Raw genomic sequence first — 21,711 nt, forward strand, 5'->3', positions numbered from 1 at the left:
TTCCAGCAACAAATATGATCTTTATTTAACATTGTTGTTTACAAAATAATTCCGCAGCAGAAGGCATAGAGAAAAACAGATTAGTGAAAAAGTTTTGAAGTAAATGATTCCAAATTCCAATTGGATATATTGTTCGGTGGTTTTTTATCACTTATAATATTCAAATTCATAATAAACAATTCCTTGATAACGGTGTAAACCAAAATACTGCATGAATGTTAAGATTTTCGTCTTAAATAAACTCAGTGTTGCAAATATCGGCCTAGGCGGCCGATTAATCGGCGCCTAGGCGCTTGACGGTCCTCCACTGTCTATGTTTATAGCTAATCGGACCCTATTATCGGACGTGGTCAAAATCGGTCAAAGACGGAGATTATCGGGTCTACACGGGTCTAGGCGGGCCTAGGCGCCCTAATCGGTAAAAAAAAAAAAAAAAAAAAACCTTTAAGGTAAAAAGTTTCAAATTGTTAGATTTGCTGTTAGGGTTCTTCTCACTCCATTGCATTCATTTTTTTTTTTTGAAATTCTCTCTGTGGTCTGAAGAAACAAAAGAAAGCATGAACTGAGGCTTCTAAAACGATGCCATATTCTTCTTCGATACCATCTGTCCCTCCTCCGACACTGTCTTTTTCTTCCATTCACGTCATCGCAGTCCGCCAGTCGTCAGTCTCGAAGCTAAACCAGTCTTCGCCTTCTGAAGCTTCAACAACAGTTGCCGCCTCTTCTGTGTTATATAGCAATAATCAGGATCGAATCATTGATCATGGAATTCCCACATATCCACAACCTCCTGCTATTGAATTCCCTTAACATTTACATAGTTCCAAATGTAATAGACAACAGGTTGCAGGTCCACATCTCTTCCCGATGTTATTGGAACTCATTGTTCATAACACTTTTTTCTCCCCATTTTATGTAGACTTGGATCCAAATGCAATTATTGGTTATTTAGATCTGATGTATTAGGGATCAAAAGGGTTTTTGTAATCATAGTATCATGTTATAATTGTATATTTATTAATTTTTAGTAACTTTTTAATAGATATAATGTTATATTCTTAGGATTAATGTTTTATTTATTAATTTTTTAATAATTAATGGTCCCCGATTAATCCCCGCCTAGCCGATTAATCCCTTGACCCCAGTCCACCGCCGAGCGATTTCTGCAACCTTGAATAAACTAAAGAATTAATTGATCCTTTTTATTAAACGAATCATCGATGTTGCCTTCAGAAAGAAATGAATGACCTCTTTCATAAATAAATTGATCAAAATGAACATCGAAGAAATTAATCTCTATTTCTAAATATTGAAGACGCCGATTTAACAAAATTGATGTAAAACTATTCTAAACCTAAAATAAATTTGAAAATCAAGGTTTTCAAGGAATTAGAGATAAATAGTTATATTCTAGTGCAAAACAACGTAGTTTTTAATGGTTCCGCACCTAATCTTAGGTGCATAATACCCTCATATAAACTTTTATTTTATATATATATATATATATATATATATATATATATATATATATATATATATATATATATATATATATATATATTCATAATTTCCTTTTCATATTGTATTATTATTAAATAAATGAATGGCCCACATCTCAGAAGGAGTTGTTATTGTCTCTTTTCACTCTTTTTTATCTCCTGGAAAATCATATTCACCATTCAAAAAGTGATGGTGGCTTAAGTTTCTGTTCACCACGCTTATTATCTTTTAACTCCATGGATACGAACTTTTGTCTTTGGCCATTTTTACCCAAACTCAATCTTCTCCATCATCATTATCATCATCTTCTTCCCCATTTTTATTCCGGTGCCTAGGATTTGAGTTTGAAGCAGTCTTGCTAAATCTTCCTAGTCTAATACATGTAAGTTCTCTAATATGAAATTTTGATGGGTATACTTGAAATCCATTGTTTCCATGATGATCATATTGGAACATTGTGCAACATAGTTATTTGGAGCCCTAAAATTATTTGACCTACTTGCTAAAGTTATGAAATTGCTAGCAGTTGCAGCTAGTTTGAAGCAAATCCCATGCCCCTGATGTAAACCCCCATAATTTGAGTCAATAATGGTGTTGAATTGATGATTATTTTTCGAATTACCAATTTTCATACCTGAAGAATTGAGATCATTACCAAATTGTGTTTCTTCATCTGGATCAGATCCTACCATTTTTCTCCATTGGATCTATAGGTTCGAAGTAGAACCAGTCTAAAAAACATAAACAAATCAAGATCTTCCCAACATCATCATTTCATTCACTATGAAACAGATGGTTTTACATCAACAAAATACATTAGAAATCTCACTACATATTACACTCACACTCATATTACACATGAATAAGAAATCTATACATAAAACAAAGAGTGTAAACAAACCCTACCTATGAAACCCTAATCTAAAGGTGAGAAAGACGAGAGAGTTTTTAAGAATATAAAAGTGAGCAAATAAACTGAATGACAAGAAAATTGCAACAACAGACACTTAAATACTTCAGGTAAAGAAGATTCGAGGTTCAACTCGAAGTCTGCGTGTAAACCCGTAAACTTGCATCATATTTACCAAACATACCCACATTAATATATTCATTTACATAACTCGCCCTTATAGTCTATAAATTAATGTTTAAGTTTGAAACCTTTTAAATATAACTTTTTTAACACACCCCCTCAAACTTAAGATTAATTTGAGAGAACAATCAGAAATCAACTTCCTTTAAAAACATCAATCAAACCAAGACGATTTGAAATGTATTCTTGTTGATTAATTCCAAGAGCTTTAGTTAAAATATCTGCATTTTGGTTTGAAGATTCAATTTCATTAACTTTCAGAATTCCATTTTTAATTTTTTCCCCGAACAAAATGAAGATCAACTTCAAAGTGTTTGGTTTTTTCATGAAACATAGGATTCAAAGCCAACTTTATAGCTAACTCATTATCACAAATAATATCAACATGTGAAATAGTTTAAATACGTAAATCAAAAAGCAATTTTAAAATCCACATCACATCACACGTAATACTACCCAATGCTCTATACTCTGACTCAGTGGAGGAGCAAGAAACAGTAATAGATTTACGACTGAACAAACACTTTGCCTAGTCAGCATCCACAATCCCAATCAGATTAAAAGAATTAGTTTTAGTTAAATGAACACCTTACCATGACTGTTCTTCAAATATCTCCAAAATTCTAAATGCAATATTAATATGAGAATTATAAGGATTATGCATATATTGACTTAGTAATTGGACAGCATATGAAATATTTTGACAAGTAATTGCTAAATAAATCAATTTACCTATAACTTTTAGAAACTCAGTTATGTTAACCAAATAATTAGAACTATAATTCACATTCTCTTTTAATAACCAAATGAGCTTCAAGAGGTGTTTTGACAGGTTTACATGCGATCATACCAAATTCATGAAGTAATTTCATGCAGTATTTTCTTTGATTAAGACAAATGCCATTATCTATTTTTATAATCTCTATTCATAAAAAAAAAGTTTCAGATCCCCTAAATCTTTGATTAAGAACTGAGATTTAAGAAAATCTTTGACATTATTCAATTCAATTTTGCAATTCCAGTTATAATAATGTCATCTATATAAACAAGAATCACAACAATAATATCTTTAGACTTCCTAAAAAATAAAGAATAATCATTTATATTCTATTTAAAACCAAAGGTGGAAAGAGAGGAGCATAATTCATTATTCCACTTTCTATGGGCTTGTTTAAACCTATACATAGATTTTAACAGTTATAAAGCCTAACATCATCTTTTGGATGATACCCTTCAGGTAAGTTCATATAAACACTTTCAGAAAGGTACCCATATAAAAAACATTTGTAATATCAAGTTGATAAAGAGGCCAAGAATTATAAACAACTAAAGAAATGACAATGCGAACAGTAACAATCTTGGCAATAGGAGAAAAAATCTCCTCATTGTCAATACCTTCCCTTTGGTTATAACCATTAGCCACAAGTCTGGCTCTATATCTGTCTATATCTCCATTAGATTTTTATTTGATTTTATAAATCCAAGGACAACCTATAACTTTTCTTCTTTTAGGAAGATTAGTGATTTCCCGGTTGTTATTCCTATAAGTGCTTACATTTCTTCATTCATAGCTTTTATCCAATTTGGATCTAAAGCAGCCTTACTATAACTATTGGGTTCAACAGTTTTATTAAGATTAGATAAAAAAACAAAGATTTTCACTATTAAGAGCCAAATAGTTAACAGATCGCTCAATTCCATATTTGTGTTTTCCCTCCACAACATCATCACTAAACCTAACTGGCATGTGAACATCACGTCCACTCCTTATAAAGCTAGTAGACTGACCCTCAGAAGGATTAATATTAATTGAATCACTTTCCTCAGTCAAAGTAGAAAAACATGGAAACGTCACACCAGGAGAAGGCACATGTGCCTCACTAGTCTGGTTGCTGACATTATAGGGACAAGTCTCATCCAGGTTCTGGTATGCACTAGCACCATCAGACTGATGGACACTTCTTAAGTTATCTAAACTAGTGTTATCAAGAAGAGTACTAGAATGCAATGACTCATCATAGGAAAAAAGGTCACTAGATTTTAAAGTGGCATTAGATTTATCAGTTGAAGATGAAGACTTTAGCTTGAAGGGAAAAACTGATTCATAGAATTTTACATCCCTAGAAACAAAAAAAGATTTGAATGAAGACTAAGAACTTTATAACCATTTTTATCATAAGAGTAACCAATAAATATGCATTTATCAGCTCTTTCAGAAAATTTATCATAATTATTCAACTTAGTGGCAAAGCATAAACTACCAAAAACCCTAATTTATCAAAAAGAGACGCATTATTATAACAAGCTCATAAGGAGAAGCACCATTTAAAATAGAAGTAGGAGTTCTATTAATCAAGAAAACAGAAGTTAAAATTGGTTCTATTTAGTATTTAAGAGGTAAACCAGATTAAAACATTAAAGACCTAGCAACATTAAAATATGCATGTGTTTCATAGAAATTTACGTCCCTAGAAACAAAACAAGATTTGAATTAAGACTAAGAACTTTATAACCATTTTTATCAGAAGAGTAACCAAGAAATATGCATTTATTTGCTCTTTTAGAAAATTTATCAGAATTATTCAACTTAGTGGCAAAGCATAAACTACCAAAAACCCTAAGTTTATCAAAAACAAACGCATTATTATAAACAAGCTCATAAGGAGAAGCACCATTTAAAATAGAAGTAGGAGTTCTATTAATCAAGAAAACAGAAGTTAAAATTGGTTCTATTTAGTATTTAAGAGGTAAACCAGATTAAAACATTAAAGACCTAGCAACATTTAAAATATGCATGTGTTTCCTCTCTACAACTACATTTTGTTGTGGAGTATGAACACAGGATGTTTGATGAAAAATACATTATGACACTAGCAATTGTCTCATTTTATGGTTTAAAAATTCAGTTCCATTATCTGACCTAACGGTTTTAATTCTAACACCAAACTAACCAAGCAGAATATTAAAGAAAATAAGAACACAATCATAAACTTCATCTTTTGACTTTAAAAGATAAACCAAAGTTACTCTAGTGTAATCATCCACAATGGTCAAGAAATACGTAAATCCTTTTGTAGTTGTCACTTTATAAGGTCCTTAGACATCTAGATGAATTAACTCACCAAGTTTGGAAGTAACATGTTGACTAATAGGGAAGGATTCTCTTGTTTGTTTAGATTTATGACATACATCACAAGGTCGAAGAACTTCATTACGAAATTTAACTTTATATTTTAAAGAACCCAAAGCTTGATCAGAGGGATGACCAAGTCTGCTATGCCAAGTTAGTTTAGACACACAACAAATAGAAGAAGAATTATTAATACTAAAATAATTACCTAAAGGTACACTATTTATGTAATAGAGACCTCCAGATTCTCTACCATTCCCGATGATCTCCTTTGATTGTAAACCCTGAATTTTACAACTATGTTCATTAAAAATAACCTCACAATTACTGTCTTTGCAGACCATGTGGACATATAACAAGTTAACATTGAAGTCAGGAACAACAAAAACATCAAACAAAGTTAAGGAATTCAATAAGTTCATGTTACCAATTTTTTCAATTTTAGTTGAAGTACCAATAGGATGACAAACAAGAAGATCTGATTCCATTTTTGAAAATTTAAAGATGAATTAAAGACTTGGAGAAAGCAAGTACTTGTCATATTAGCACTAACAGATGCTTCCTCATTAATTTTTCTATCACCAATAAGTTGTACAATTTTGATGTGTTGATCTTAGTAAGCTGATGAAACTTAGAATCTCCAACAGAATCAAAAAGATTAGAAGTATTTGAACTTCCAGAAGAAGTGGTAGTAGAATTGGCAGAAAATTTTTTGCTAAAATATTATGGTTATTAGATTTATTTCTTGGCTTGAAGTCCTCATGTTGAGCTCTTTTTGATTAAGGATGTGCTGAAGGCTTTTGTGGTCGGTAAATATAGTACATGATGTGTGCAAACTCACTTAGTTTTAAACCTGCTTTTAATTATAAAATAAACACACAAAGGTAGTGGACCTATCAATTGTGGTATAGTTAAATAAGTAGGGTATCGAACACAGGGAACGGTAAATTAAAACTAAAAACTAATTCTATCTAAATTAATTAATAAGTAGGGGGGTTTTCTCTAGTTTTACAAAACTAGAAACTTACTAACTATTATTTAATCTAAAAACTAGAAAAACAAAGAATTACTAGATTCAATAATGGGAAGGAACTTCTGTTTAAGAGTTTTAGAATGATGAAATTTGCCTCAAATCTCCTTCGAAATTGGATTCTAGCTTGTATCTTCATCCTCTAGGGTTTTTCTGACTCTTCAATCGCAGCTAACCTCTCCAGAATGGTTCTAGAATTCTCCCTCATTGTTCTGAGAAGTTATCTTTATATATGCGAAACGACTCGTCGAGTCAGGTGCCGACTCGCCGAGTCCATCTCTCAATCCCCGTATGTGATAAGTCTCTGGGTTTTTGAGTCTTTATCTTCTCGAATATTCGCACGGACTCTCCGAGTAGACGACCCTACTCGCCGAGTAGGTGTTGTTTTTGGTGTTTTTCTTCTTTGTTCAATTCTCGAACTCCCAACCGCTTCTCCTGCTTCCTTTTGCTTCCGAGCTTCACTTTTGGGACTGAAAACATAATTCAAACACTTTTAAGTACCTTTTGTCCATGAAATGCAATAAATTAGCTAATAAATGAATAAAAATCTACACTTAATATGAACTAAATATGCACATATCAAAATACCCCACACTTGACTTTTGCTTGCCCCCAAGCAAAACTGAATTTTAAAACATTAGAATCACATATGACAACTTCAATCTAACCCAACCATTATGCCAAGAACGCAACGCATACATTTGTGTCTAAAATTTCCCTAATAACCCCCATACCCCAAATACTCACAATCCTCATAAACATTCACCCACTCACCCCGAACTATGCTCATTTTATGCATCCCTCCGAATCCATCCGCAGAAAACCTCTTACCCTCAAGGTATTTTTAGTTGAGCAACCCAAGCATACATAATCTAGAATTACAATTTATGATACCACTATGGAGCTCTTTTGAATTCTTCACTTCCTTGATAATTTGATCTTTGATTTCTTTGAATTCACCACCTTTGTTGTTTGATTTTTGGTATCTTCAATTTTTGAATTTCTTGGAGTTTTGATCTTTTGATCTTCACTTTATTTGCTCCAAAATTCTTCAAGCTTTTCTTGCAATTCTCTCTCTCTTTTTTTTTGTACATGTACCTCTCTTTTTCCACTCAAAACCCTACATGCTTAAGCTGGGGCGCTCAACCTCAACCTTTATTGGCTAACGATAATAATTTTTCTGGATACATTTCTGGTACACGATGCTAAACATATTGCATCCCTCAGGCTGAGCGAGGTCGTGTTTTTGTCCCATGATTTCACTAGAATAAGGAGACCACAAATGCACTAGAACGTATATAGGCTCAACTAAACATTTGGGTTTTCATGCAATTATCAACACAATTCTAACATGGAATCCTAATTTGCTTTTACCAAAATTTTCTAAATTAAGTCGTAAGTAATATTTTTGGTATGCAACAATTTTTTTTTAAATTAGACCTAAATTAAGATTCTAAATTTTCTAATATGTGACCAACCCCCTACCCCACACTTATTTTATGCAATGCCCTCATTGCATATTATGCAAAAAAATAAAAATGCAAATATAGAGGGAATTGGAACAAACTCCCCTGAGGTAGCAATCGATAGGTTGATAACTCTTCTTTTCAACTCCATCTTCATTTGACTTTAGACATGGAAATAGCTCATCCATGCCCTTGGGCATCAAATCACATGTGGCGGCTCCAAATAGGCAGGGAAAACAGTGTAAGATCTTCAAGAATCGATATGGAGGAATAAATGGTCAAGTGGTAGACTCAGCAGCATCAAATCAGCAGTCCTCTTGGTATAAAAATGAATGACTCATCGAGTCATATATGCGACTCGTCGAATATAGGCACGGATAGCTTCGAATATGTGAGAATACAAGGCGACTCGTCGAGTCAGTTTAGTGCACTCAGCGAGTAGACCGCTGGGTGAAAAAAAATCGCATTCTGCATTTGTTCCAGCTTCTGATAAATCTTCAAAACTTCTCACAAATTCTAGACTCATTCGCTCATGTCCCTAGGGAACGGACTCGACACCTTAACTCTAGACTCTGCCCTTTCTTGACTTGTTTCCACTCTTTATAACTCTTATATTCTTCTTTCTCTATCAAACTCTAGACCCTTCTATGCAAGCATTCTAACCCAAAATCTGAAAATCATCAAAGCAATTAAACATCAAGCATAAAGTAAAAGTCTTAAATTTAAACACACCAAACCCAAATAAAAACAAATTAAAAATTGTTCAACAAAAACATAAAGAACTAATCCTCCTCCTCCTCATCATGGTCCTGTGCAGCTCCACTTCCACTAGCGCCAATCCTTCTTGCATTGATCACCTCATCCCAAGATGGAATATATGGGAAGTTACCACCATCGATATGCGGAATATGAAAGTGGTCAAAAAGTCGAATGTGGGATTGGTTGCTAGAATTGAGACTCCTTGCCATTTGATCTTGCATTCTCCTTATCTCAATATTATACCAATCCATTGGCACTTCATCATTATCCACCGGAATTACCGGAGGTTCCTCCTCCACATCTCGCTCCCTCCTCGGTCTAACCCTCCTTCCCGGCGCCTCGGGACCAACCACTGGATCATCATGCGGGATAGCATAATGACCACCACCATAGTCCTCAATAATCCTAGCCCTCCTAAAAAGAATGGGATTAAATGGAGGGGTAGGAATCACCGTCATCAAATTCCATGCACCGCGAGTCATCAACAAAAACGAGTTGGCTAGCCGTGTGACAAACATTCCACCATTAATTTTTGATGTCTTGCGATCCTTGACCGCACGCTCCGCCAAATAGGAAGCCAAACACCACGGAATGTTGCAAAAGGTGTCTGGTGTGATAATGCTCCATAGATAAAAAAAACATCAAGGTTAGAAACCTTGTCATCATCCTTTCGTTGGTTGATGGTAGTGGAGATAAGGCGGTGAATGAGACGGTGCGTGGGCGACCGAATACTTCCTTCTTGGGCCGACTTTGGAATGTACAACTTGTTGGCGATCGTGTTCCACCATCCCGTGCTCGTAACACCATCGGGGAACACCTTGTGAGAATGTTCCATAAAGGTGCGAAAAATAGCAGTCGAGACCAATAGGCGGTCATAGATTCCCAGCCGACAAGCAAGATCAATAATTGAGCACTGATGAAACTCGCCCCCAAGGCAAAAACTGAAACTTGTTGGGTGATAGCAATCGTCACCTCCACGGAAAGATACCGTAGAGAAGAATTCTCAGCAAAGTTCCCGGTACACCGGTTTTTGAATACGAAAGACCCTGCTCCATCCGTCACAAACCATTGTTTCCCCTTTGAATGTAAATTCCTTCACAAGATAAGATGCTAACTCCTCCTCATACTGCACATTCTGCAACCAATCCCAATCAACTCTGTTTGGCACGTAGATCTCCTTCTTTCTAACTTCAGCTAACTTCTTCTTCCATCTCGTCATGGTTGAAGCTGATTCGATTTGAGGAAAATTCAACCAAGGAAAATCCCCTTGGCGTCCACTGGAACCTTGACCCCTGTGAAACATTGTCCCTGCAAAACAAAGAACACAAAACCCAAAAAACACAGAAAATCATCAAAATAGATCATGCCTAGGTCCCCAACTGGACTCGTCGAGTCCATGAGCGACTCGGCGAGTCGTATGAACTGCGCGAGTCAGTCGGCGAGTCAATCAAAATTCAACCACGAAATCTCAAAATTTCTTCAAGGGTTTTGTCTAGGGACATGTCTAAAATGTATTAGGGCAAGAATAATCATCCAAAACATCATAATTGATGTAAAAGCAAAACCCTAAGAATTTACTATTACTCAAAATCGGGTATTCTATGAAATTGCTACCCTAGATCATTTAAAAATCATGCCTTTAACAGAAATTAGGAAGAAATTCAGCACCTTTTGTGATGGAAATTGAAAAACTTGAAGGAAAGATGAAGAAGTTGATGAATGCTTGAGAGAGAACCAAAGTGGAGGCGCACGGCGAGTGAAGGGGAAAAAAACTGATTTCATTAGGGTTAAAAACCCTAGCTACCAGTTGTAAAAATTATTATTATTATTATTATTGTAAATAAAACAGACTCGTCGAGTCAAAGACAGACTCGGCGAGTCTGGTCGCGATTCTATCCTCTTCTGAAATCTGAATGTACTCGGCGAGTCATGTTCAGACTCGGCGAGTCTCTTACAAATAATTCAAAAATTATATAATTTTGCCATTTGTTTAGAAAAGAAAATTTATTCCACCCCACACTTAGTCCATACACACTCTTTAGCAGACATGTCCGACGAATTGGAAGATTAAAATCCAAAAAAAGGAAAAAAATCAAACAAAACTAAAAAGATAAAAGAAAGCAAACTCTAAATAACGGGTTGCCTCCCGCCAAGCGCTTCTTTTTAAGGAGTCGTTAGTTGGACTCCTTCCCATCTACGTTTGTTCCTCTTCCAGCATCGGGAACGCATGCCTAATCTTTTGTGGTTTGTACTTTGTCTTGTAAGCGTGAATCTTCTTTTTGTATGCCCGTTTTAAGTCTTCTTTCTTCTTTCTTACAGCATTATCCTCAGCTGCTTGAAATTCCCTTCTCCTCTTTTTCTTTTTCACCCCATTCTTTTGCACCTTTTCTTGCACCTCCTTTTCCTTAAACTTAATTACTTCATATTTTGTGAAAGTTCGTGCTCTAGGTTTGGTAATGAATGGTTGATCAGCATCAACTCTCCTATCCCTTGCCTTCTCCTCTTTTTCAATGCTTACCTCATCTTCAAGCGGGATTGCATCAAGACATACTATATGAACGTGTTGAAATTCAGTATCGATTTCTCCTTCTACTGTTTGTTCTTCTAAAGAATGAGGAAAAACATCCATGTCCAGCACATGCAGAGAACTAACAACAAGCAGATCTAAGTTGTCCAGGTTTTTGGTAGTTTCGACTGGACTCGTCGAGTCTAGGAAAGTGACTCGGCGAGTCGGATCGCATTTCACCATTTCCACTTTGTTTTCCGAGTCGGCTCCTTTCAGCAGCTTTTCTATCTCCTCCAAGTCTTTGTCAAAATCTCCGTTACCTCCAGAAGGTAGCAAAAACTTGCTTGGATCTTCTTCTTGCAAAAGTGCAAGTTCTTTTTGTAGTATCTCATCATCCAAATCGATAAATGAGATCTCTTCTTTTCCTTCCTCTTCTTGCTTGATCTCTGGTAAAGCTCTAAATATTGTTGACTCGTCTCCTACCCTTAACGTTAGTGTAGACTCACATACATCAATTAAAGCACATGCGGTGTTTAAAAATGAACTCCCTAAAATAATCGGAATTCCGGGGTCTTCTGCCATATCAAGCACCATAAAGTCTACTGGAAAGATGAACTTGTCGACTTTAATGAGAAGATCCTTGCAAACGCCTCTTGGATGAATTATTGTCTTGTCTACCAAATGGATCTTCATGTTTACCGGCCTTGGCTTCGGTAAATTCAGCTTCTTGAAGAAAGAGAAGGGCATTAAGTTGATACTTGCACCCGAATCAATCAACGCTTGAGTGACAAGTGCATTTCCAAATTGGCACGAAATTATGATACTCCCCGGATCGCCCTTCTTTTCAGGTAACTCACTCAATATTATTTCCGCGACTTCAGCTAAATCTTTCCTAGCAGCAAAGAGACCCTTTAGTAAGTTAAAATACTTGGGCGTTTGAAGCATCGTTTCTACAAATGGCACGTTGACTTGTAGGGATCTAACATGCTCCATAAAAGCTTTATAAGCTTCAACTTTTTCAACAGGCCTGGCTTTGATTGGGAATGGCAAAGGGGGATTATATGGCTTTAAGGAAATGACCGTTTTTTCATTAACGCATGGACTCGTCGAGTCCATTAGAGGGACTCGGCGAGTCTGATCGGGTTTAGCTGGAGCCGACTCTTCTGCCTTTTCTGTCTTCGTATTGGAGATACTCTGTCCATGTGTGAAAATTTCTTCATAGCTGGAAGTCACAATACTCACATTCTCCATTCTTGGATTATTTTCGGTGTTACTTGGAAGTTGACTCGGTCTTCTTTCGTTCACTTGATGTGCAAGTTGTCCCAGCTGTTTCTCAATGTTGAGAATGTATTGCAGCATCCTGATCATTGTGTCTCTTTTCGGATGCGGCTATGAATCTAGTGAACAATTCTTCTAAATCGGCTTTCTTTTCCATTACCGGTTCTTCCTTTTGATAAAATCTCCTCTCCTTCTGCTTGTATTTCTCCTCCTTAGCCTTCTTGTATTCTTCGTATGGGAGCCATTCCTTCTTCGGTTTCCGCCAATTCTCGTCGTGTCGATCACCACTTGAGTAGAACACTTGAGCCTTCTTGTTTCCATTTTCATCCAAATCACAATCCTTTGTGAGATGGGGCCCTCTACAATTCTCACATCCAACTCGAATAGCATGGATTGTTTGATCCACTTTTGTCATCCTTCTATCTAGACTATCGACCTTAGCTATCACCGCCGCCATGCTATCATTTGCCGAGTTCACTACCCCCCGACTTACTTCATTTCTTGGATTGTGGTATTCTCTAGAATGCTTAGAGAATTCTTCAATTAACTCCGTGATTACCGGGGGCGCCTTCTTCGTGAGCGGCCCTTGTGAATCGAGCAATTGCCTTGTGGTGACATTTACTCCATCATAGAAAATGGAGACCTCTTGTTGGCTATTAAGGTCATGGTGTGGGCAATTTCTAAGCAAACCTTTGTACCTTTCCCAAGCTTCATAAAGAGATTCGTCGGGTTGTTGCTCGAAGTTGGCGATGGCTTTCTTCAACTTAGCAATTTTGGAAGGTGGGTAAAAGTGGTCTATGAATTCTTCTTTCATCTTGGGCCATGTGGTGACCGATCCGGGAGGAAGTGACTTGAGCCAATCCTTTGCAACTCCCTTGAACGTGAATGGAAGCATGTGAAGTAGCTGGGTCTCGCGTGGCACATTCGGTACATTGACGTAGACAGCCACATCATTTACTTCGTCCAAGTGCTTGTAGGCGTCTTCGTGGTCTTTCCCATAAAAAGGAATCTCCTTGAGTTGAGCGAGAATATGGCCCTTTAGCTCGAAAGTAGCGGTTGCGGGAATTGCGGACTGCACAAGTCCCGGGCCACTGTCATCGCGCATCCTCTTCTTCCATTCCCCCATGGGGACTTCATCGATATTAGCCATTGTGATAGCTAAATCGTATTCAGACTCAGATTCATGCTCGTATGTGGGTTCTTCTTCTTCCCCGGTCTCGTACTTGGTGTCTTCTTGAATTGGGTCTCCGATTATCAAAGAGGCACTGGATGCTCCTGATTTACTGCTCCTCTTCTTGCTGAAAACGGAATTGAGGTTTTTGAGTGGCGAGTTTTTTGAAGAAGCGGATTCTCCAACGGTTTTGCCTTTGCTCCTCCTTAGTGCGGATTCCGGGTCTTCAAGAGGAGGGATTAGAGGTGTATCAGATCCTCGGGTCATGAAACAACTGTAAAGAAAAAAAAACGCGTAAAAAGAATAAAAAATAAATAAAACTAAAATTGTGAATCAACGATGAACTCGCCGAGTCGGGGCGAATGCACTCGGCGAGTTGAAGGCAAAAACAGAAAAATTTTCTAGTTACTTTTAAAAACAGATTTTTATTAAAACTTATACTACACTACTACAAAATGAGTCTAATGCAACATTTTGGAAGCAACCTTTTAACATAAGTTGCATTTGATTATAAACTAACTTTGTATAACAAAAGGTTGCATTAAAATGTATGTTGCAACCATTTTTCAGAAAGGTTGCAAATTTTATTGAAAATTGCAACCTTTGTTAAAAAGGTTGCATGGAAAAGCTCAAAGGCAACCCTTATTTTAAAAGGTTGCATAATTAGATAATATTTTAGTACAATTCTTATTGAATTTTAAAAAGACATTATCTATTAAATTTAAGATTTTGAATTTCGTCTCAGTATTTTTTATTTCCTTTTCAATAAGTTAAAGTTTTTTTGTTTTTGATTTTCTTTCTTAAAATCAAAATTTTATATTTCATTTTTTTATAAATTTTTAAATTTATAAAAGAGAGAAAAATAATTTTTTTATCTTATTTAAATAAATAGATTTTAGAAAAGAAATAAAGTTTTTATATGAAAAAAATATAGAGAAAACTGATTTTAAATGATTAATAATAGATGGTAGGGTTTATTTTAGAACACACTCAAAGTTGATGGACCTAATATATAAAACATGAAATTTTGAATATGGATTGGCAGAAAACGATCGTAGCCTCATAGGGTACACCTCTAAACTCTAATTGGCGATTCAGTAATGCGAATGAGACGGGAAGGCTTCATCGAAGAAGAAAAAACGAGAATGGTGGGTGCCGATACTCATTGCACATAGAGATCAATAGAAGAGGTGACGTCGGAACGAGAGGGCATACGGGCGCTTGACGTGAGGGAGGAACTCGTCGGCAACGACGCTGCTTGGCCTGATTCCAACGATTGGAGTGGCGGCAGTGACTGGTAAGGGGTATTTGTGATCGGAATCTTCAATATTCATAATGGAGCAAACCCAAATCACTTCCATATCCATTAATTTGATGAAATTCAAAGGTATCTTTAAAACCCTAGAAATTTAGAAAATTTATTTGGACTTTTAAATTTATTAGTTGAGCAATTCATCGCTGGAGTTTAGTTTGAAATGGTGTATAAATTAAGAAATTTTATACGATGATGATATTCTGAGAAATACTTGTAAAATTTACTATCAAGGTTGAGGTTTGTGGTTTGTTGGTACGAAAGATGGAAATTCCCGGAATATGCTTCATAGTCATGGTGTTGCCTTCCTCAAGGAGGTATGGTAATTGCGCAAAAAACTTCTTTCTTTTAATCATGGACATTTTTTCTTTTAGTTTCAGTTTCTTCTAATCGACATTCCAGATAGACCCTCTACCAATAAAATCTTTGCATATATTTTGTATTGGATTTATTCTATGTTTATAGGCGTACATTAGAGCCATGCCTACACCACATTTATCTTTCCTTTTCTTAGGGTATCAGGTTATGGCGTTCACCTGCAGACCTTTAGACTATTATGATTTTTCGGTCTAGAATTCACCTAGTGGTCAGGTAAACTACTAACCTTAAATGGTTGTAAGTTGTCACTTTAAGCATTTATGCAGCTTAGACCTTCTTACGACACATTCTATTTAGATTTTAAGGTTTAAATGCAAGAAATGGAATTGTACTTTCATTTATTTGTTTATTTTAGTATCCTACTTTCAATATCTTCTCCTATAACATTATATTTTCATTTATGTACTGTGAAAAATCTACACAGTTATAGCATTGTACTTTAGACTTTTTTCTTTTTAATTTTTCTCCTATAACATTCTATTTTCATTTATGTTCTTTGAAAAATCCTCTCAATATGTTGAACTTATAAATTGGCAGACTTTTCTTTCTTCGTGTCATCTCTTATTGATAGTTGTATAAACAAATTACTACTTTTACATCCATTTGACATTTTATAAGTGATTTCGACAGAAGCTTGTTTTGTTGAAATTATTGATGTGGATTCATGCCTACCTATTGAAGGTATTCTTAAAGAAACTATGTATTATGTAAAAACAAGTTTTGTGAGTTCATTCCTTGCTTTTTCCCAAGCGTGCTCTTGTAAGTTTCATTGATTCCTATACATTATGCAAATTGAGTTTACTCTTGAAGGTGAATATACATTTCTTTTTATATCCACTTTTTATTCATGATTCAAATGTTATGACTATTCTTGTATTTTTTTTTTTTACAGAGGAACCTTTGTGAAATGGTGGGGAGAAGAACAATCCATTTAATTCACGTATCATTTATATGAAACACAAATTGACTTGTTATTTTTTTGTAACTGTTCGGTTTCATCACTATTTAGCTCATTTGATTTCAACATTTATATTCATCTATGTGTTGCATACTACTTTGTTTTGTAGTATCTAATGAACCAGTGCCGTTTTGAAAAGATGGTGGCATTTGGAAAAGATGGTTAGACTAAACAACCACCTTACATGAAAGAAATGAGAAGTGCAGGAGGTTTAAATACCTTTATGATTATAATTGACAATTTTGTATTAACTATGATTTGTAACTATTATTTTGAGTTTGGACATATCTGTTAATGTACATGAAACATTATTTATCATATTTATGTTATTATTTTTATGGTGTAATTGAATTAATAATGCATAATCATATTAATAGTTATCATAGTGTGTGAAACATTGATGCTACAAATATAATAGAATGTGATTGCATCATCAAAAAATAATGTCTTAGCATTATAAAATTCAAAAAGAAGATTGTGTTTTAGTATAAACAAGGTTACCTTTGTTGTAACTAAAATAATAATAAAAGTTGCATATATATCGTAAAAAAGGTTGCACTTTTTTTTGTTAAAAACATCACAAAGGTTGCATTTCATCATAGAAAAGGTTGCATATTTGTGAATTACACCTGTAAAAAAGTTGCATTTAAATACTAAATGGTTGCACTAAGCCTTTAAAAGGTTACATTATGCAACTAAAATAGTTTTGTATCAACTTTTTAGTATAAACAAAGTTAATTAAAAGGTGTTTATTTTGTAATTAAAAGTAGGTTTAAAACTAGGTGTTGTTTTTGGTGTTTTTCTTCTTTGTTCAATTCTCGAACTCCCAACCGCTTCTCCTGCTTCCTTTTGCTTCCGAGCTTCACTTTTGGGACTGAAAACATAATTCAAACACTTTTAAGTACCTTTTGTCCATGAAATGCAATAAATTAGCTAATAAATGAATAAAAATCTACACTTAATATGAACTAAATATGCACATATCAGTACACTTTGTTCCATAAAGGTAGTGTCTCCAGATTTTTAGGGCGAATACTACTGCTCCTAGTTCGAGGTCATGTATGGCGTAATTGACCTCGTGCGTTTTTAATTGCCTCGATGCATAGGCAATGACCTTTCCTCGTTGCATTAACAAACATCCAAGGCCCTGGTTTGATGTGTCACATTAGACCACAAAGTCTTCGGTCCCTTCTGGCAGGGATAAAATCGGGGCACTACACAGGGCCTGTTTTAATGTTTGCAAGGCGATTTCTTGTTTCTCTCTCCAGCTGAAAGTTACACTCTTTTGGGTTAGAGTGGTAAGTGGGTTGTTAATCTAGGAGAAGTCTTGGATGAACCTTCGGTAGTAGCCAGTGAGGCCTAAGAATTGGCGGATTTATGTAGGCGTATTTGGTGCTAACCAGTTCTCGATCGCCTTTATTTTGGAGGGATCCACGTGTATCCCTTTCTCGCTAACCACATGATCAAGGAAGTCCACTTCTCGGATCCAAAAGATCCAAAATTCGCACTGCGAAAATTTTGCATATAATTTCTCCGCCCATAGTGTCTCCAATACCTGTCATATATGTTGGCTATGCTCTTCCTTAATCCTTGAATAGACCAAGATGTCGTCTATGAAGACAATCACGAACTTGTCTAGGTAAGGCCAGCATACCCGGTTCTTTAGATCCATGAACACCGCAGGTGCATTTGTTAACCCAAAGGGCATTACTACAAACTCGTAGTGACCGTACCGAGTTCTGAACGCTGTTTTAGGAACATCCTCCTCCTGAACAGGTAGTTGACGGTATACCGATCTCAGATCGATCTTTGAGAAGTAAGATGCTCCTTGGAGTTGGTCAAATAGGTCGTCAATTCGAGGTAAAGGGTATCAATTTTTGATTGTAAGCTTATTTAGCTCGTGGTAGTCGATGCATATGCGAAACAACCCATCTTTCTTTTTCACAAACAGAACTGGTGCTCCCCAAGGCGAGAAGCTGGGTCTAATGAACCCTTTGCTTAGCAGTTCGTTTAGTTGGCTGGATAGTTCTTGCATCTCGGTTGGCGCTAGGCGGTAAGGCGCTTTGGCTACGGGGGTAGCTCCGGGATTTAGGTCGATTTGGAATTCAACTTGTCGTGCGGGTGGAACTCCGGGAAGGTCTTATGGGAATACGTCCGAGAAATTACAGACCTCCGTAATGTCCTTGATGTTCTTCACCTCATGTTTCTTATCCACTACGTGGGCTAAGAAGGCGTGGTATTCCTTGCGGAGATACTGTTGGGTTTTGACGCAAGAGCTGATTTGTAGTTTTACACTAGGTTTGTTGCCGTAGACGACAAGAGTTTCGCCACTCGAAAGGTTAAGGTGTACGACCCTTTTGTAACACAAAATGTCAGCACGATTTGAACATAACCAATCCATGCCAATGATGATGTCAAATCTTTTTATCGAAACCGGCAATAGATCTATTTTGAATGAGTGATTGTGTAGAGTGAGGGTACATCCTGAGTATATGTCATTAGTGCTTTCTGTATTTCCATTAGTCATTTCTACGATGTATGTATCTTTTAGTGATTGGGGATTTTTTCTTAATAATTTTTTGAATTTGTGGCTAGCGAAACTCCTCTTCACTCCACTATCGAATAATATGCATGCATATGAGTTATCGAGGAGAAGCGTACCGGTAACCACCACGGCGTCTTCCCTTGCTTCCCCCTGTCCTAAGGCCAAAATCCTTCCGACACCACCGGTGTTTGTGTTTTTAGCTTTTGGGCAGTCCCACTTGCAGTGCCCAGTTTCCCCACAACAGTAACAAGCTCGGCTTGCTCCGACGTTGGCGGCCGGGTTGGCTTGTTCGGCAGAATCCCTACAATAACGGGCAATATGCCCTTTTTTATTATAGTTGTTGCAGTGCATTTCCCGACAAGGACTGTTGTGGTGAAAGTTTCACTTGGGAAGGGTTCCAGCATAGTGTATCAGTGGTGCTGGAGTGGAAGGAGTAGTGGCAGCATGGATGGTAACAGTTTGTTGCTTCTTGGCAGGGTCCCGCATCGGTTGCTTCTTTTTATTGTTCCGGAACTTCCTATTGTTGCTTCCTCCTTTTGCTTGATCGAAGGTGGTTTTCACATTGACATGGTTGGCCTGATGATCGATGAGTTGTTGTGCCAACTCCTTGGCACTGACAAAGGTGGTTGGCCTTGAGGCCAACACGCTATTTTGAATCTAGGAAGATAGTCCCCAGAGGTATCGTTCTGCCTTCTTTCTTTCTGGAGTGACCATCGCCGGACAGAGGAGTGCTAGATCATTGAATCGGGCAGTGTAAGCTGCAAGGTCAGAGCCCGTCTTTTTGAGACCCTATAGTTCTTGCTCTAATTTTTGCACTTCACCCCTTGGGCAATACTCCTTCAGCATCATAGTTTTCAAGTATTCCCAACTTATCAAATTAGCCACGACGAGTGTCAGTGATTTTGTGTGGCCATTCCACCAAGTAAGGCCCCTGTCGGTGAAAGTGCAAGCTGCGAATTTGACTTTGCTTGCTTCGGGGCATGCACAGATCTCGAAGACGGATTCGGTCTTCTCGAACCACTGCATCAAAGAGATGACGCCCCCGCTTCCATTAAAAGAATCGGGTTTGCCGTTCGTTAAGTCCTTATAGGGACATTCTCTCGAACGCCCTTGGCTATCTCCTTGGGTAGAGTTATTAGTACCGTTCCATGTCCTCCTGGCACCGTCAGTGCTGATTTGGGACATAGTAGCTGCCACTGTGGCCATAACCGCAGCTTGGAACATAACAGCGTCATATTGGGGAGGCGGAGGTGGTGGATTTGTTTGTGTTCTGCTAGTGCGTCTAGCAGATCTACGAGGTGTCATCTTTCTGTCATCGAATTTTAAAGATGAAATGAGTATAAGTCTTTTGTCACAACTAGGAAATTTTGATGCTTGTAACTACAACAATTATGTTAACTATCTTAAACCTAGAACACTCAAATGGGCCCTAATTGGACCCATATGCATGAAACTTAATACTTTGGACCATATTGGGCCTAGAATGAACTAAAAGACCCTAATGGACCTTATTGAGCCATAACTAACCTAATTAGCTCTAATGGACTATGAAACCCATTATTCTTGACAAATTGGGCTGTAAACCTTCATAGAGGCCCAATGGGCCGAAAGTTTTATGATTAGTTCCAAAAATTCTAACCAAAAATTTAATGGGCTCAAACTATTCCATTCCTACCTTCTAAGCCCAATTTTCGGCCCATGCTAAAAAGAAGAAAAAAAGGGGGGGGGGGGGGGAAGGAATTAAGGAAGGAATTAGGAGGTGATGACAACTCATAATTGTCTAGCACACTTCTAGGTCATCACAAACATCCATGAAATCTTTACCCTCCATGTAAGGCCTTCTCTTCCTCCCCTATTTCTCTCACTCTCAGCCAAGATACACACACACATGCACTTCACTTACAAACTCTCTCAAATAATATCTCAAACACTCACAAGAACACTACTACACTTTCCTCTAAATTTTCGAGAATTAGAGAGTGCTTCAAAAGGATTCTCACAAGAAAATAATCATTCTTTGGTAAGTTTTTACATGTCTAAGTTATATAACTCTATTCTCTTGCAAGATCACTTCTTCTAAACAAGCTTTTGGTGATCATACTTCTAGAAAACTCCTTAAGCTCGAAATTTACTACAAGGTGTTGCTAGAGCCGAAAATAGCATCAAATTTCTTCCTTTTCTTCTTCAAATCGAAATCATCAAGCAAAGGTGAGTTTCATACCCCTCTATTTTCGGTTTTTCATATGTTTTATGGGGGAGAATACAAGAAAATGTGTAGATCTCTGTGTATGTGTATGCTATGTGTGATTTTAAAGCATGTATGTGTGTGATGTTATGTGTTTTCGAGATAAATATGTAACAAAAAGAGTGATAATTCGAGATCAATGACATGAGAAAGGAAACAAACATAATCTATGTTATTTTACACTAATCAAGTCAATAAAAATAGCTTATAAGGTTATGAGGAACATACTTTAACATAAAACTCATTTTAGGGCTTAAAATGTTAAAAATACAAAACTTGGGCTAAAATCTGCCAAGTCACGGTTGCTTGAGGGTCAAAAGAGTCAAAACAGTTTTCATAA

General features: G+C 36.6%; 2 protein-coding genes and 1 non-coding gene across 3 annotated transcripts; 1 reads left to right on the forward strand and 2 right to left on the reverse strand.

The window, feature by feature from the left end:
• Window positions 1-3,592: 3,592 nt before the first annotated feature.
• LOC111921918 (uncharacterized) lies at window positions 3,593-6,211 on the reverse strand. Its single transcript, XM_023917494.1, has 6 exons — window positions 5,932-6,211; window positions 5,058-5,322; window positions 4,330-4,713; window positions 4,149-4,202; window positions 3,847-4,032; window positions 3,593-3,671 (listed from the first exon to the last, which is right to left on the reverse strand). The coding sequence occupies exons 1-6, from the start codon at window positions 6,209-6,211 to the stop codon at window positions 3,593-3,595; spliced, it is 1,248 nt and encodes a 415-aa protein (XP_023773262.1).
• A 7,210-nt stretch (window positions 6,212-13,421) lies between these two features.
• Window positions 13,422-13,528, forward strand: LOC111921923 (small nucleolar RNA R71). Its single transcript, XR_002860322.1, has one exon. It is a non-coding gene; the product is annotated as a small nucleolar RNA R71 (small nucleolar RNA).
• Window positions 13,529-18,721: 5,193 nt separating this feature from the next.
• LOC111921920 (uncharacterized) lies at window positions 18,722-19,477 on the reverse strand. The gene has a single exon (XM_023917495.1). The coding sequence runs from the start codon at window positions 19,475-19,477 to the stop codon at window positions 18,722-18,724; it is 756 nt and encodes a 251-aa protein (XP_023773263.1).
• Window positions 19,478-21,711: the final 2,234 nt, after the last annotated feature.

The sequence above is a fragment of the Lactuca sativa genome, chromosome 4, assembly GCF_002870075.4.
Source record: "Lactuca sativa cultivar Salinas chromosome 4, Lsat_Salinas_v11, whole genome shotgun sequence".
NCBI classification, from domain to species: Eukaryota; Viridiplantae; Streptophyta; class Magnoliopsida; order Asterales; family Asteraceae; genus Lactuca; species Lactuca sativa.